We start from the raw sequence: 17,762 nt of genomic DNA on the forward strand, positions 1-17,762 counted from the left end.
TGAATAAAGGCAGTCGAGTATGTTGCTGTTTACCTTGTTGCCAAGAAACTGGCGAGGCAGAGTCCAGAAGGAGTCAAGGTTGAGGAAGCGGCGTGACAAGTCGACAAGCTGGAACTCCTCCATCTCAGGGTTGATGAGAAGCTGAGTGGAGGAGAGAGGAGGTGTGCCTGGCCTGGAGGGGTAGGTGACATTCACTCCTGGAAGTGAAAATAACAGATTTAGGCTTCAAATGTCAGACAACATAGACTTTAAAAACAATTCAGTTCACAGTGTTTGAGCTGTGTATTATTTTTGTAAGCTTTATTGCCTTTGAAATCTTCCTCCTCGGAGAAACGCAGGCTGATCTGGTTGCGGTAGCGGCCGGTGCTCTTGCAGTTCTTGGTGATTCCAGCACAGAAGCAGGAGACACAGCGGCCCTCCACGCTGAAGTGGCCATCGGGACAGTTACCTAAAAAAAAACAGGAACAATCAAAAGACAGAAGTGTCCTCTACAATTTTGGAGAATTTAAATCAGGTCTTTATTTAGACCACATGGGCTGTGTTAAAAGGTAGAAAAGGGGGGCTTCCTTTAAAAACAGCTGCGACAGGCATTTAAATGTAGTCACGGCTCATCTTGTCCTATTAGAAGTACTGGTTTACTATACGCTCCATGGGCAGTAGATTTTAACAGAGTACACTGATCTGTTTGGATCAGCATGCTCTGTTTTGATGGTGTACATGCTTCATATTTCATGCTAGAAATGCAGGATCCACCAGTGAAAATTTTGTGGTATTCTGTGATCCAGCTGCAGATACTTTTAGTGTGCTGTGATGCACTTTTTTCCCTTTTTTTAGCTCAATATAAAACCTCTTCTCTTCTTGATTACTGAATGTGTTTTTTCTTCTAACCTCACAGATTTCACAGCATTTGTCAGAGTCTCCCACAGAGAATATTTTCTTTTGTTAATAACTCCCATATGAACTGTACTTTGATCAGCCTCATCCTACCTCAGTTTCAGGTTCTATGAAGCTCCTCCTTCCTCTTTCCCTTATTTGGAGGAGGTAGAAGTATAAGCATAGATTTAAAAGGCATGTGTCATTATCACATCTGGTTTTCTGCATGCAAATGTCTCTGAGCCTCCTCATCAAGACCATGTGGGATTTATCAACAGTGATTACCTTCTGATGTGCATACAACTGATGTTCACATGTTCCATGTACAGACTTTTTTTTACTTGGGAACACTCAACATTTTACTGGGAACACAGAATCTTAAGAGTTTTCTTCACATGGCTGACAAATAAAAAAGTTAACTTAAAACCCTTAGAGCTCTCAGCAACTTTCTAATCATTACTATTATCATGGACTTTTTGTCTTAAAAAGTTTGTAAAACATCAACACTACGGTCCACAGTCAAGCTCTAATCATCCTTTTCTTTTCTTCAACGTGGGCTTGAAGAATATATTTGTCGCAGCAATGTCACTTGAATTTATAGCCCCTATAAAGAAAAAAGATAAAACTAATCGGAAATTGAAACTCAAATATTTCTATGTATTTAACACAGTAAACATTAACAGAACATTGTTCTCCCATCTCTTTGGGACATAAAAATTAAAAAAAATCTTAATTCTGTGACGAAAAGTCTTAAAAATGTTCACATTTGTACTTGAAAAAGTCCTTGCACTTTTGGCAATTTGAGTCATTATTTAAAGTGCAGTGACTCTGGGAGATAAATTACAGCCTCCCTGTGTCTCTTTCTCTCTATTATGAGTCATTCAGAGTCTCTTCTAAATTTTCTAAGTCTATGCACATGCGCTGTTTGGCAAAGCATGACGTGACGATGGATGTCACAGCCCAGTCGCAATGCATTCTGAGATACAAAAAGACAACATGGCGACAGGCTAACCGGTGTAGCCGGCTACTTGCAGGAAAAATCGTAAAATTGATTATAAATGGATAAACACACATCTATTAACAGAGTTACTGGGTGGATTTAATAGTCAAAGACCCCAGAAAGTCTGCAAAGTTCCAAGCTCACAAGAAAATGTTCTGTAAGAGCTACGAATGCGTGGAGAACATCTTAGAAAGGCAAAACACAGAGCTTTCAGAGGAAAAAACAAGCAAGTGCCTAAGATTTACAGTCAAAAGTTACCGAGCAATTTGCAAAGGGTGCACCTGCAGCACAGATCCGTGCCATGTGCTCTAAGGGTTAAGCCCCGAGGTTTAGGGGGAGAGAGAGGAACGACATAGAAAAAGGAGCCACAGGCTGGATCCAAACCTTGGCCGTCCATGTCAAGGTGAAAAGCCTCTGCACATTTATTGCATGGATGCAACCATCAGGCCACCTGTGCATTTTAGAGTTTCTTTATTATCATTGTACAAAGAAAGGAATTGAAACGCAATCCTTAAAATGCAAGAAAAAACAATGTCAGTAATAAAAAGGCTAAAACAATGACATTTTCTATGATAGGAATTTTTTGATAGTTGACTGTAGAAGTAATCTGCACGGTGGCAAAATAAGTAGCGCTGTCGCCTCAGAGCATGAGAGTTCCTGGTGTTTGCATGTGTGGGACCACTCACAGTACTTTGGCTTTCTCACACAATCAAAAAACATACTTGATAAGACGATTGATGACCCTAACTTTCCCATAGGTTTGAGCGTGTGTTTTGTCTCTGCCCTGTGATTGACAGCTAGTGCAGCATAAAACCTGCCTTTCACCCAAGTGAGCAGCTGGGATTGCCTCCTCCCACTGTGACCTCAAACAGGACAACATTATAGAAAATGGATGGATGTTATAAATACTGTCATTGTGTTTCTAACAGTGAGACAGCAATCAAAGTGACATGTCATTACCTGGCCTTGGGTTTGATGTAAGTGTTAGCACTCCATCTGGGATCCCAAACACCAGGCCCTTAGCGTTGATGGCCTCACAGGTGTACGCCCCCTGATCGGCCTCCTTCACGTCACGAATGGTCAGAGTGCCACGGCCGTTCTCGCTACTCATGGATATCCTGGGAACAAAGAAATAAAGCATAAATGATGGCTTTTATAAAAATAAACTCGGTTTACAGTCTGTAACCCTGGAACATAACACTTCTAAACACTTTCACTGCAGTACTCCGACTCTGCTGAAATATTTTACACAAAACGCCATTAAAGTGTAATTGCCTAACCACACACGCAGCAGACGACGCCCAGAATGAAAATTCTGAAACAGCGACTTGTGGAGCGGCAGTGCAACCACAAAAATCTGACTTAATTAAAATCACAGCTCTGGATTCAGTGAGTCAGTATAGAAACACTGCTGACTTCCCATATATTCAATCTCTTCTGATCTATTTCAGCTCAAGCATTTGAATTTAAATGCTGTGTATTTCCTTATTTGGCAATCTTAAAGCTAAATATACTTCTTTAGTTTCTTCCTTTACTCTTGTGCTTCATTCTTCAATGTAATCTTTATTCCTAAAGTCATATTTAAACATATTTTCAAGTAGTGTCTCAGTTTTTCTTACGATCATGACTCTTTTAAGGCTCTTGATGTGCCTAATGTTCTGTTTTTGAACTTAGATGTAGGAATCATGTTTACCAAATCAAATTTGCCTTGTAGGCAGTTAAACCATTAGGCAAAGGTAAGCAAACACCTGGTGCCTCGTGCTCCAAGGGGCCTCAAGATATCGTTGAAATGGGTGTCAATCACATGTCTGGAATTGAATGTACATAAGATGCCAATACTGAATAAAATAGCATCAAAAGCAATTATGATTATCCAAAAAGGTCCCATTGGAGGATCTCTGGCCCTTAAAGCAAGGGACAAAACCCCGAAAAAGTGCCAAAATGTCATCATATCAAGCAAATTATGGTCAGGCAGATCCCTAAATACATATACAAAGACTGATTTGGTGGATTCATTTGTGGCAAAAGGCATGGAATAAATAAAAACTTTGCCTGCGGCCTCCAAACTCTCCAAAATGCCCCTGCTTGCCAACAAGAGGGCTATCTTTCTGCTGTTTTACTGTGTCCCAGAGAGCACTCATCAATTTTAAAGTTATTTTTAAATTTTCATGCTCAGCTGCAAATCACTTAGGCAAGATTAGCTTTCACCAGAAGCAGATGTTTTATTCTAGATGGCTGCCAAAGTGGTGCAAAACATGTTTTTCCAAGAAGTGCAAAACAAAATGGAAATTATAACTTTCAGGATATCAGTTCTAGCGATGTCTGACTTCAAATCATGTAAATGGGATTTTTTAGTCATTTTACTTCACCTCTTGACCACTTCTTTAGCTGCAAACCTATGTACGTGGGTAGTTAATAAATAGTGATGCTGGTCAATTTGGGGTTAAATCTCGATACTTGAGTACTGAACAATGTAAAATCTGATGCAAAAGTCAGATTTTTAATATCTATTTTACATCTTAAAAGTTGCTTGTGGCTTACATACCTGAAACACTTAAATACCACTTAAAATGATAAGAGTTTTTTGCTGTTGGGACATAACCTCCTATTTCCAAAACAACTACCGTTCAGGAAATGAAAAAAAAACTTTTTTTTAACATAATTAAACACTGAGTCAGCATTATGCTTGACCATTTTTAATGATTTAAAATTTGTAAAACCCAATAACAGACGCAAGGAGTGACCAATAGCACTGATTTATAATTTAAAAAAAAAGAAACCATGAAAAATTAGATCAGAGGTTATGGTCTAATGTGGCCTTGATGTGACATTGTTACTGAAAATGCATGCAGCTGCTAATATCAGACACTTTACAGACCTAACGCAATTAAAAATTCCCGCCATTCATGGCGTATTGCAAGCACCAGCTTCTCTGATCTGGATGTAGTGGAATATACATCAACACAGACAACATCAGAAGAGTTTGGTGCCAAGTTTTAACCGCTTTCCTCCATTGGTAGGCCGTAACTGTGCATTTAGATAAAAAAGAGAGCGTACAGTTATGTTAATAACCATGTGGAGAGCTGGTTTGACTGGAAAACAATCCTCAGTTAAGGACAGCAAGTGATAGGTGGGGATGGGCAGAGTGGCCCGCAGGCTGTGAGTCTCACTCACAACAAAGTTCAACTACAACACTTTAGCTCGGTGGGTCAGGACCCTCTTAAGTTAGAGGGGGGCACCAAATGTTTTCCAAAACAAACAAACAAACAAACAAAAAAAAACATATTTGAATGATTTCAAATTGTATATTTACCCAGTTCTATAGAAATATATGCATAAAAATAAGTTAAATGTAAAGCACTCCCTGCCTGTGCTTCAAAATGACTCCGCTTTGGGTCGTGAGGTTGTAGAGAAAGACATACTCTTCTTAAAAGAATGTTCCTGCTGGAAAAGCGTCATAGCTACGTTTGAGGTTCCAACCCATGGCTAAACAGCCAAGCTAAACCTGCTGATCTGTTTATGTGTGTTATCTCATTGCCTGTATGGTACGGCGGCTAATGGCAATGGAATAAAAAGAGAGAATGGGTGGGTCTTATCCCTGAAAGTAGATGTACTTCAACCAAATCTTTAGGGTCCAGTAACCCTGTCATTTCAGGTGAGAAAAGTCAGCCCAGGTAGAGGACCTCTCCTCAGACCCACCTGTTGCTGACAGGAATGTGTCCCCAGTTGAGTCTCCAGGTGATGATGGGTGTTGGCACTCCCACAGCCTGACAGGTAAACGTCACCGTGGCTCCCCTTGCTGCCTGAACAGACTCCTCTGGTGGGCTTGTCACAGAGGGAGGGGCTGTAAAGTGTCAGAAAGATGAGGACTGTTTTTAAATACATAATAAATGCACATGTACAATAAGGCCGGGTGTGATTGGAATGTAGCGATGCAGTGAAGCTCATAAATGCCTGACAGTCAGCGGAAACATACTCCGCTATGGACGCACAATTCCCTTTCAGTTCTTAATGGATGGCTGACAAAAAGCTCTGTGTCTCAGCCAGAACATGTGTGAAAAGAAGCTGGTTCACAGAAAATTAGTCACAGCGTACAAAGGCACTCAGAGGGTGACCATGGAGGAGAGTCAAAGGAGCAGAGAGGGAGCGAAAAAGCATGAAAGAAAGGAGTGAAATCTGTGTGGAGGAGAGAGAGAAGGAATGTACGGCACAGCTGTCGGTGTCAGACTTACTGCAGCCGTACTCGTCGGAGCGGTCAGGGCAGTCCGGCTCCTCGTCACACTGGTAACTGGCAGGGATGCAGGTGCGATCGCTCAGGCATTCGAATTGTTCAGGAGCGCACCTGTCACCTGGACCTTTGGTAGCTGGAGATTAAAGAAAATTTAAGCCAGAAGTTTCAACTTAAGATCAAAAATAAAATTAGCTTAGCTAATTCAGCTAAAGAGACTGACACCATACCCTGTGTAGTATGAAGTTTGAAGCCAAGCTGATCAGCTTAGCCTAACATTGAACAACTGGAGGCAGACAAAGCTAGCATGTTGAGCAGTAAAGGTAAAGAAATCCACCCATACATAGACTCTGGTAGTAACAAACCGACGCATTGTTTGTCTAGGCAGGTTGGTTTTTAGGGTGACCTTGCATATATGTAAAGCATCAGTGGTTCTCAAATGGTGTAGCAAGGCACACTAGTGTGTCTTAAGGCAAGTCTTGGTGTGCTGTGGGAATCTGTGTGTTATTACAACAACTTTATGGTAAGAACAGTAAGCAGGCCTGTCCATGGATCTGTCTGGACCCCTGACAAAAACCCAGAGAATTGGACCTCCCCAGTTGTGACTTATTGATGATATCAGTGTATGTGTGTCAGATTAGTAGCATTGGTGCTAGCATCTTAGATAACAGTTACCTCATTTAGAGCTGAAAAGTGTGGTAACCTATTATTGGGTTGAAATTGGGGTTGAAATAATTAATTCATGCTACTTTTAACAAAGTTGACCAATTTTTCTACCCATTTTTGCCACTTCTTTTGACAACTTTGTCAAAAGAAGTGGCAACGTTGCTGCTTTTTAGCATTTTTGCCTCTTCTTTTTACTACGTTTGACCCATTTTTGCCACTTTTTTGGAACTTTTTGTCACATTAAAAACCTTTTTGCCCACTTTTGCTATTGTTTGGCCACTTTTTGCAATTTTTTAAAATCACTTTTAACCCTTTTTTCCCACCTTTTAGCAACTTTAACCCTTTTAGTCACTTTTCTGCCACTCGTAACCTATTTTGCGACCTTTCTGACACTTCCAACCCATTTTGCCACCTTTTTGCTAATTTTTGCACACTTTTGCCTTAGTTTGGCCACTTTTTTGCCCATGTTTTGCCCAATTTTTTAAAATCGCTTTTAACCCCTTTTTTTACCACCTTTTGTAACACCTAACCCTTTTTGGCCACATGTAATCCATTTTTGCCACTTTTTTGACACTCTAAACGTGTTTGCCACTATTAACCTGTTTTTTGGCCCCTTTGTGACAATTTTTGCCCATTTTTGAATTTGTTTAGCCACTTTTTGACTAATTTTGCCACCTTTTTTTCCATCACTTAAAACTAATTTTTGACACCTTTATCCAACTCCATGATCCCCCAGTTGGCTGGACCCCAGAAATTCCCCCCCTTTATCACCTCTATGGGCCACTTTGACTGTAACATTATCTAAAAAGTCTATTCTGTAATTTTAAATTTTTTTAATATTGTAATTTTTGATATATGATATGAATATGGTGTGCCTTTACTGCGTTTCAGGCTTAACCTTAGGTGTGCCTTGGGAAAAAAGTTTGAAAACCACTGATCTAGACAAAATTTTGTGAAAGTATGAACTATGACTTTTCATAACTTTTACTTTTCAAAATCCTGAAAAGGTTTAAAAAGCCTTTTCAGGATTTGCAAGCCCCCTGGGTGTTGACTATCCATCGAGTCTGTTGTGGTGTTATTTCCAATAATTGATTGACTTACGACAATCTGTTTCATCTGAGTTGTCCTCACAGTCGTTGTCTCCATCACAACGCCACAGCTTGAGGGCGCAGCGACCATTCTTACACTTGAACTCGTTGGGTTCACAGGGAGACGGAGTACCTGTGAAAAAACAGAGGATGTTTAAACTGCCTGCTGTTTCTGAAAGCCTGGACTGTACATGCACCATGCAGCGCAGCATACCACATCTGAACTCGTCGCTTCCATCCGCGCAGTCCCTCTCCCCATCGCAGATGTAGTCTCGAGGGATACACTCTCCACTCTGGCACGTGGCCTGATCCATTCTGCAGGGTCCAGGTGGGCTTGGGGGCCGTGGGGGCTTCTTGATGGTGGTTGTTGGTGGGGTTGTGATGGCTGGAGGAACTGGTTTGGTTTCTAAAAAGAAACTCTGGTTAAACTTAGCTTATTGGAAATATGGTTAACTATATCTTTAATCACTACGCTGTATCTCACGTCCAGCCAGCAATCCGTGCAAAAGCCGAACACGTTAAGAGCTGCCGGCCAGTCAAGCTGAAGCCACTCACCACAATTGATCTCATCACTCATGTCTCTGCAGTCTGGTCTGTTGTCACACAGGTACTCCATCAGGATACAAGTCCCATCCCCACACCTGTGCTCATCTGGCATGCATGGTCTGATGCTCGGGGTTACTATGAAAGATGCAGAGGGGTCGAGGGAGGAGGGGATGACCAATCAAAGACATGCAAACTAACACTACAGCATAGCGGATACACAAATCTAATGATACAACACAAGTCACAAATAAAGTGAAAAACAGCATTGTTGGTGTATTTCAAGACACTCTTTATGCACAAATTTCTTTACATTACATGTGAAACCAATGACATAATAAAGCTAACATAAACTGACATGTACAATTGGGGACAGATAAGAGGTAGCGCTACTAGACTAGTTCAGCCTCAGTGACTAATGACAACAAAAGAGAGACTAGTAAAACCAGACAAGACATATAGCATTGGTTATTCCCGCAGAATAGATATGACAACCATCATGACCCATTAGGGTGGACAAGACACAAGTCTAGATTGAAAATTTAGACTTTGTCCATGATCAAATAAGACAAATACAATCAGCAACTAGATTTAACACAGAACCGACTCAGTCAGTATGTTTACATGCTCAGTTCAGTTGAACTAGAGTAATAGCTCAATGGATCTCAAATTTTTCAGCTAGCTGCTACTGGACCTGATCCCTACTGACCTTGCTAATGAGTTAGCAAACAGCTAACTGGCAAAAACATTAATACCTTTGCAGCTCTGTACATTTCCTATAACTCTATGTTTTACTGTAGGCACTAATAAGATGGATGCTATGTCTCTAGCTTAAGCATACAAATGAATCCAGAAAAGAATGGAAATGAATGCAGAAAAGAATGGAACCTCTACAATGCTTAGCATTTATGCTGTATGACTTCTGGGTCAAAGCTTAGTGTGGAGACTACTGAGCTTCATAGACTTTAGGAAATATTGAATGACGCATGCATGACATCAGCTGTTTGGTTCCTGAAGAGGGCTTTCTAAGACAATCCACAGAAATCGCCATACTTAAAACTCTGTCATAAACTCACTTTAGATAAACAGAAAAACAGACAGAGGTAGAGCTGAAGTAGGCCTTAAAACTAAAAACAGCTGCATCATGTAGGCTTGCAGTTACCGCCATGTTCCTGCTTATGAAAAACTCCTACCTATTTAAACCTTAGTGGAATATGTTTTTTTTTAATTATCATTCTTTACAGTGTGTGCCCATAAAAACAAAAAAAAACTATTTGGACCAAAATCATTCTTTAAACATGTTTATTTGTGCTGTAAAAATCAGCACTTTAACATGGAGTGTGTATGCGACTTCCATGACTCTGCAGCCAGCCTCAAGTGGACACTGCAGGGTTTTTTTGTTGTTTTTGTTTGGACTTTCCAATTGGATTAATGTTTTAGTTGCACGGATTGCTGCTTATTGCAAATGCTCAGCACTAGCTCAGTTTAATTGAAGTGCATAGGTGCAGGAGAGAAACGATCTCCAACCTCGTTAACTAGTGGCAAATTTCATGACTTTTGAGGATTTAGATTTAGTATATTTTCAGTCTAACATGCTGGCATGCATTTAAACAGACTAGTTTTGGTTGGACTAACTATAGTTCAACTTGTCTGACTGCATGTAAACACACTGAGTGACTTAACATCAGACAAGATTAAACACAACGACTAGACAAAAACACAACATAGAAAAGCTCAAGTTATAAATTATTAACAGCAAACTAAATTCAACATACAGCCAAGATTAACTAAGTGAGACACATCCAGGACTAGTGCCAAAGTACAGCAGTCCAGTCTAGATACAAAGTTTTCTTTAGACACACTGGATAGATAGACAAACAAGACATGGATGCTAGACTTCTCAAAAAGTAAGAAATAGAAATCAAACAGACTCATCGACAGACTAGAACAGACACAACATCTCAACAGACCCAGAGTAGGTTCTACAAACTAGACAGAAAAATAGTCAACAAAGGAAAACTGAACAGACACAAGGGAACTGTTTACAACATGCATTAACAACTATCCTGAACGACAGTGGACCGCACTCAACTCTATCCGTTAACTCTCACTCTCTCTCAGTCGACTAATTTTGAATACTTCATAAATATATTTTTTTATTGCGTTGAGTTGACTCATCAAGTGGAAAAAAAAATTCAGAAAGCAGTCAAAATCGTGCACTATTTAAATAACACAGCATAAGCGGGTTAAGGATGTGAATCTGGGTTGCCAAGTGTGGCTAACATTAGCAGTGCTAGCAGGTTAACGCTCACATGCCTGTGCTGAATATGGCTACTCATTGCTTCAGTCAACTGGTTATACATCTGACATAGCCGACACACCTTTTCTCCATTTTCTAGATCAAAATACTACCAAACTACCCTGCTTGTATGTTGTGCTATCTCCACTGTCCTTGTTTACATCCAGATAGTAGAGCTTGACAGCAGAAGCTATTAACTGGAGTAAATGGAAATTGATTAAAAAAGTAGTAACAATAAGTTTAACCAAGAAGGAATTTTCTGCTAGTTACCAAGGTTGCAGACTTTACTTGATTAGATGGTTAATAAAATCAACCCTGTACACTACTAATGTGGCTAAATGCATACAAGAACATCTCCTGTAAACAGCCTCAAAGACTAGATACAATGACAGGATGGACTAGTTTATATAGACTTGAAAGAAAGCCAGATAGTTATAGAAAGAAAAAAAGTCAGACCAGACAAAAAGACACATTGACTGAAACCTTCAGAGTATCTCAAGAGTGAAGACACTAAAAATAATGTGACCATTATCCTTACCTATCAGTTGCCATGCCTGTGTACAAAGTTTTCAGACTTTGTGTAAATCAAAAGCTGGTTGTGATTGTAGTGAACAGCAGCATTCCTACTCAGTCTCATGCCATGCAAAAGTCCTTTATAATCAATCTGAGATACTGGACTTTCTGGTGCACACTTCTAGAAGTCTACTGTACATTGGTGCTTCCATGCAGAACATTCCTCAGGCCACATGACCGTTGCTTACACATGGCAAAGTAAAGGTCATCGTCCAATTGAAACTCATAATGCATAAAATGCTCGACTGTTCTTTTTAAAGGCACTACAGTTTCTACAGTACAGTCGGCTCAGTCACCATGCAGCCGGCATGGTGTACAAACCTGGCACTGCTATAGGCTCCACGGGAGGTAGAGGTTGAGCTAGAAACCAGAGGGAAAAGTTAAGGACACTGCCTCCCACTGTGGTGGACCTTCTTCTGCTGTAAACACTTAGGATTTCGTCGTGGCAGTCATTCAACATTCTCAGCTGGTAGCCATTTTGATCTGATGTCATGTTCAGAGTGGGAAAGTCAAGTTGCATCACTACGCTCAAAGTTGAACTCATCTAAATATGGTAATACTGACAAACTGTTTTAATTTAATAGACTCCAGACTGACCAGAGACTAAAAAGACAAAGTTAAATAAACATACAAGGAATGCTGTGAACACTGCGACAAAAACAGCTGACACTGAGTACTAAGGATGCTGACCACTGAAAACAGTGAACTACATTGGCTTTGTATTGAAGATGAGCGCTGCCAGTGCTAAAAGTGATGACTGTGGACACAGGCCCTTATAGTAGCTAATGGGCTACGACACGTGTTTGACCTTAGATTTATTCCCCTCAAAGTTTTATGATACATTTTCAGTTGCTGATCAATCAAGAAGTAATGAGTTCAGCATAGGTAAGTTATAATACCTCACCCCTAAAATCCACATACTCAGCCCTCACTGTAATCTGGGTGCACAGTAGGGGTAGACTGATTACTAGCCTGGCTCATTATTGACACCGCTATTTGGCATTTAACTTATTTAATAGCATTTTAATTACCCGATAATCGTTGAAAACCATTTTAGTTGAAGGTGTGCCATTTTAGCTCCTCTGCAAGATGTGTCAGCAGTGGAGTGCAAGATCCCCTTTGATTTCCCTCTCTCCAGTCTCACGTGAAGGCCTTCCCCACAACACTGGCTGGCTATCTGACTGGCTTGATGTCACACAACTACCAACCAATAAACACTAAGGCCTGGGTGGAACCTACACTGGGAGTGTACAGCATCACTTCCTGTTCCCTGCTGCTACAGTGTTGATCTGTTTTGTTTGTCATGTTGACAGAGCCAGTGCGAAATTGATTATTTTACTTAATTTTTTAATATGCAATTTATTTGTCGATTGTGGATTGTGGTTGGTGGCTGTGTAAAGATGTCTGAATACATTTGTCTCCATGCAGCCAAACGGTAACCTGACATGCCAAATGGATTTGTTTTACATATCCATCTGGAAAACCACTCATAGACAGCATTTGGGACAGGGCAGAGCCTTCGAAAGAAAACTCTGAGGGTGATTGGATGAACGTTCTGTCTCTCACATCTTTACAGGCCAATCAGAGCAACAAAACACGTGACCTCGCTACCGAGGTGTGCAGCTACGGAGGAGTAAACTCCATAGAGAACTGCATAATGCGAACCATGGCGACTGTAGACATGTCAGTAGATGACTTTTGTCGTTTCTGAAAAGAAAACAACTCACTGCTGTTCTTTGTTTTTCTTTTAACGAAGAAATGGCACCAAGTTCTGATAAAACTGGCGCTTTAGCAGCATCCACGCTAATGGCTGAGGCCATAATTGCACTGGCCTCTTGTTGCTGCTTGCTTACATCACCACTCCGCCCCACCTGAAAGTCCTGCCCCTCGACACTGATTGGTCCTTTCACTCTCTAGCCAGGCCCAAACTGTTCAGACGGGAGCATTGCAAGATGAATTTGCCAGTGAGAAACACGGAAACGGGCGTATCAATCTGCTTTGCTTGGTTAGCCAAACGGTGCAAACAGTGTGATGCTTCACTAAAGCTCCACAATAAAGTTTGCACTGTGCACCTTTGTTAAAAAGTCAAAAGGCACAGCTTTAATGCTCCTCTTATTCCATGTTCGACAGCTAACCCAATCATGCACCAGTGCACCAAGATACCGAGCCATTATGCAGTTATTTTGGGGAAAAAACACCCCTTTCTATGCAGATTGGCCTTACTGCATTAAGCATCTAATCTGTGACAGTTGATGGAAGTGCACTGCAGTTTTATGATACACAAACTTTCCAGAGATCAGGAAACAATTCCCCCTTTATCTGACTTAGAAATAAATGATGTGTAAAGAAGGCTGGAAAATCTTACTTTCACATTGCTATTGCTACTAAGCCATAACCAGGAGGCTCCCAGCTCTCTTTTATCCATGTATGGCACCGTTACGTATGATGAAGATGTGAGTGCTGTGGTTGTTTAAGAGTTCTCCTCCTTTCAGGGAGGAAACTTGGCCAAGCTGGTGCTCAATTGAACTCATTAATATTACCATTCATTTAATTAAACACACTGTCTGCTATTCTGAATATTTAACATGCATTGTCAGAATTTGTGCAAGGTGCAGGCGGGAGTTGACAGTAATGGTAAAAAAATCCAATGGTAGCAGACGGAAATTAAGAAAAGCGTCCCATGTAGGGCTCTAGTTAAAACAGCTTGCAAGTTCCCTGAATTTTAGTGAATGGTACACTCGGCATGAACAATACTTAGGCATTCTAACGGTATTTTACCCTGAGCATGACATCAGAGGAAAATGGCTGCCTTGTGAATAAACTTGAATCACTGGCTTTGTTTGGGAGTGTCCCTTTAAGCTGAGGTCTTACCTTCCCCAAGCCGTCTGAACTGAAAGCCCTGAACTGATGTGATGTAGGAAGCGATGGCTCCCTCCTTGACCACGTTGTACAGCACGCTGCGGATCTGCTCATCGTTGTTATTGTAGTCTGACCCCACGTCCAACTCCACAAATACATCCACGCCATCCTCTCTGATCATCTTCCTGCAGAGAGACATGCATGGTCACACTTTGAACTGCACTACAGATGGTTAAACTCTTAAAAGATAACTTTGGATGTCCTCTAGAGGGATTACTCTGCTGATTAATTACCGACTACAGGCTTTGTGCAGTTTAGAAAACGGTAAAATAAATATCACCTGTGCCAAAGAAAGACACCCAGGCAGCGCACAGCTGCAGGATATCCACTTTGGGTGTCACAGGGAGTGATTTAAGGATCGGTGTTCTTACTTAATGAGGACAACGCTGACTGTCTGGACACCTGGAATCCTGTTGTACTCCGACTCCAGCTGTGGGAGGGAAACAAAACTCAGTCAAAGTTGAAATAAACAAGCTGGGGCCTCACTTTCAGGCATAAAGTCACACATACTTAAATCAAAGCTATAAAAGCATGCCTGAGCCTTATAAGGTGATTTTAGCTGTACAGGACTACTATGAAAAAAAAAACCTCACCGTGTCCACCACTGCTTCAGAGATCTCATTAAAAGCAGGAGAGAAGATGTCCTCAAGCTCGGGGCCGTAGACCAGGGAGTCGGTGAAGTTGACGAGAGCTCTGTAATAAACTGGAAAACATGTAGAGAGGAGGGGAGAGTGTCAGTCAGCTGAACCGCACAGTAACAGAAAACGACCGCAGGCTCAGCATTAATGTCCATCTGTTGCAGAGTTTGGATATTATCAGCCTTAAACTTCATTAAAGACAAAGTGATATGGGAAACTGTTTGGGAATTATTCCCCAAAGGAAAGCTCCTGTTTAAGTGTCTCAGAAAAGAGCATGACTGTGGCTTAAATAGGAGCCACATACAAATTATGGCGTCTATTTCCATATCTCAGTTGTGGTAAAGCTGTGCTAAAACCAACCACTGCAGCCTCGCACCACACATTTGCCCTAACAGGAGGCACAAGCTGACATAGGCATGCTTAAAGCCAACTACTCAAATATAACTATGACTTTCCAGCGTGCTTCTGACTGTCACAGACCTTGAAACAAATTCCCAACATGCTAGGAAACAGCAGCAGACGGCTGCTGATAAAGCTCCATTGTTGAAGACAGAACTTAGTCTGAAATCTTATCAACGCAAACACACACAGAACGTGGAGATCAGCCAAATGTAGAAGGGCCACATGTTTGCAGCAGACCCTCTGATTGAACGCTGATGATATCAGAGAGCTGGAAGGTAAGTGGGAGTTTGAGTCAGCATCGATGCTGTGCCAGCAGCGGAGGAAGAAGAAGAAAATCCTCTGTGAGCTGCTGTCAGAGGGGAGTTCGACATTCCCTTCAAATGTACCAAGTCAAACACGTCAGCCTGCGTGAACACCGGTTACCAGTCTACAGACTGACTGCTCTTTAAATACAAGTTTGCTGATTCACTTCAGCTCAGTTAAAGCAGGTGCTTGGTTTTTCTTCTACTCTGTCCTTGAGTAAAATTCTCAACCCTGAAAACTGCAACACAGTGTCTGGCCTTGCCCTTTAATCACTTTGGCCTTTAAAATATCTTTTGTTCTGTTGAACACAATGGATAGGGGTCAAGTTTTCAGTCACGTCAAGCTTGCTCTGAGGGGGGTTATGATATGAAAATATTACTTGCAATCCATACTTTTCCAGTGCAAACTGTCAAAGTAGCTTGTATCCTTTTAGAACTGTAAACTTTAAGGGATGTTTTAGTATTTTACTACTTGCTAGTAGTCATTATATTATGGCAAGAGATAAGGAGACTAGCTCTTGAATGGAAGCAAAGCTATAGAGCACTTAATGAAATTTAACCAATTTTACGTCAAAATGGGCCAAAAATTAATGATGTGCTATAGAGAATAAGCCTCAAATAAGCCTCTAAAATGCACTCTTCTGTGGCACAACAAAAAGGCTTTGTGTTCTTCTGTCTTAGCACTGATCAGCTGATTTGGTTTGCAGGCTGTGAAAGAGAAAACAACCACAAAATAAACTAAAAATGAGCAATTTTTGACTCCAGTGATGATGAGATGCTGTTTACTGTGGATATCAGGTGATCACATGAACTGGCACACAGGAACAACTTCTGCAGGAGACACAGTGGCCAGCCATAGAGTCCCCCTGTACACTGCAGGACAAATGATGTACAGTCAGGCTGAAAGTCAGCCCAACTTTTAAGTGAATTATGCGACTCAGACTTCTTGTCTGAATCCTAGTAACCCTCAATGCACAAGCAATAGCGGGCGGTGCTCAACAAGCGTTTGACACCGCCCACTGTCGAGCGTTAAACACCGCCCACTTTCAAGTTGTCATCCAATCAGATGTTTGGTCTGCGTCAGGGGTTCTAAACTGGTCTAGCCTCAGGGCCCACCAATGTCTTCAATGGCAAATCGCCACCCAAATTTCCAAAGATGTTCAGCAATGCATGTTTGGTAAAATAAAATGTTGAACTCAAGATCTTGGATGGAACAGAATTTATGACGGGAACAAGAGACAGGACAAACCGACATGTTTTACACCCACCTTTTCCCCATGGTAGAATGTTAATTTTATCCAATTTTCCAGCAATCTTGAGAAATTACCTCATTAACACGGTAAAAGGAGCTCTTTTAGTGCAAGAAAGGGACATAAATGAGTTGATATATTGATAAAAATGCAATTTTACCCATTATCACAAAAAACGAGTAAAATAAACAGTATGGTTGCATGTTCTTCATATACTTTTGTCAACATTTTTTTCCAGATGCACATTGAAAACTGCTCTGCGACCCACTTTGGGTCCTGACCCACCAGCTGAGAACCACTTGTCTACGTCATTACATCATCATCACCCATTGATATACATATTTATGTACGCTTTCAAGAAACAGGAAGTAAACAGTACACAACGAAAAAACAATTCAGAATGGAAATTACGTGTTCAAAGAAAACACTTGGTTTTATTTAAATATATATGGATATAATTATTTTTTTGCTATCATCTCCACGTACAGCATTCACATGTTTCACACTTGAACATGCATTTGTTTGTGTAATATTCACTTCAGGATTACTAGCAGGCTAATCAGCTAGCACCATGAAACGACTGCTACAAATGAACACAAATGTTAACTGAACACACTCACAGATGAGTAATCTGATCTGAGTTTTTTTTTAATCACATTAAATTCATCTGTCATTCATTTCCACATATATTGTTGTTATGCCTTCAATCATCATGATTTTTGTCAGATGCTCGTTCCATTTAGCACTTCTAAGTATTGTTAAGTATCGTTTACTGGCGGGTTGCAAACTATCGGTTTTTCAGTGCTATTTTCCTCGTACCCCACAGGTTTGATAGGAAGGGTAAGGCAGCGTTGAGTGTGCACCGCCCCCTATTGCACACTGCAGTGAGTGGCTTCTCAAGTGTACACCTGGTGTTTTACTTGCCCACCAGGGAGGCGGCCATGAGTGTGTAACGCCATATCAAAGCTATGAATTGGACAC

The 17,762-nt window shown here is 41.0% G+C and overlaps 1 protein-coding gene across 2 annotated transcripts in view; it reads right to left on the reverse strand.

Annotated features, from left to right (window-relative positions):
- Positions 1–17,762, reverse strand: part of hspg2 (heparan sulfate proteoglycan 2) — a 181,626-nt gene that overhangs the window by 81,767 nt on the left and 82,097 nt on the right. For both annotated transcript variants that reach the window (XM_041799680.1, XM_041799678.1), the window contains exons 5-16: positions 14,783–14,892; positions 14,561–14,619; positions 14,142–14,314; positions 11,592–11,630; positions 8,411–8,536; positions 8,070–8,261; positions 7,869–7,988; positions 6,106–6,237; positions 5,573–5,717; positions 2,834–2,991; positions 308–448; positions 34–197 (exon numbers count right to left, since the gene is read on the reverse strand). In XM_041799680.1, the coding sequence (XP_041655614.1) occupies positions 34–197; positions 308–448; positions 2,834–2,991; positions 5,573–5,717; positions 6,106–6,237; positions 7,869–7,988; positions 8,070–8,261; positions 8,411–8,536; positions 11,592–11,630; positions 14,142–14,314; positions 14,561–14,619; positions 14,783–14,892 (1,559 nt within the window). The remainder of the gene's footprint in view (positions 1–33; positions 198–307; positions 449–2,833; positions 2,992–5,572; positions 5,718–6,105; positions 6,238–7,868; positions 7,989–8,069; positions 8,262–8,410; positions 8,537–11,591; positions 11,631–14,141; positions 14,315–14,560; positions 14,620–14,782; positions 14,893–17,762) is intronic.

The sequence above is a fragment of the Cheilinus undulatus genome, linkage group 11, assembly GCF_018320785.1.
Source record: "Cheilinus undulatus linkage group 11, ASM1832078v1, whole genome shotgun sequence".
NCBI lineage: Eukaryota > Metazoa > Chordata > Actinopteri > Labriformes > Labridae > Cheilinus > Cheilinus undulatus.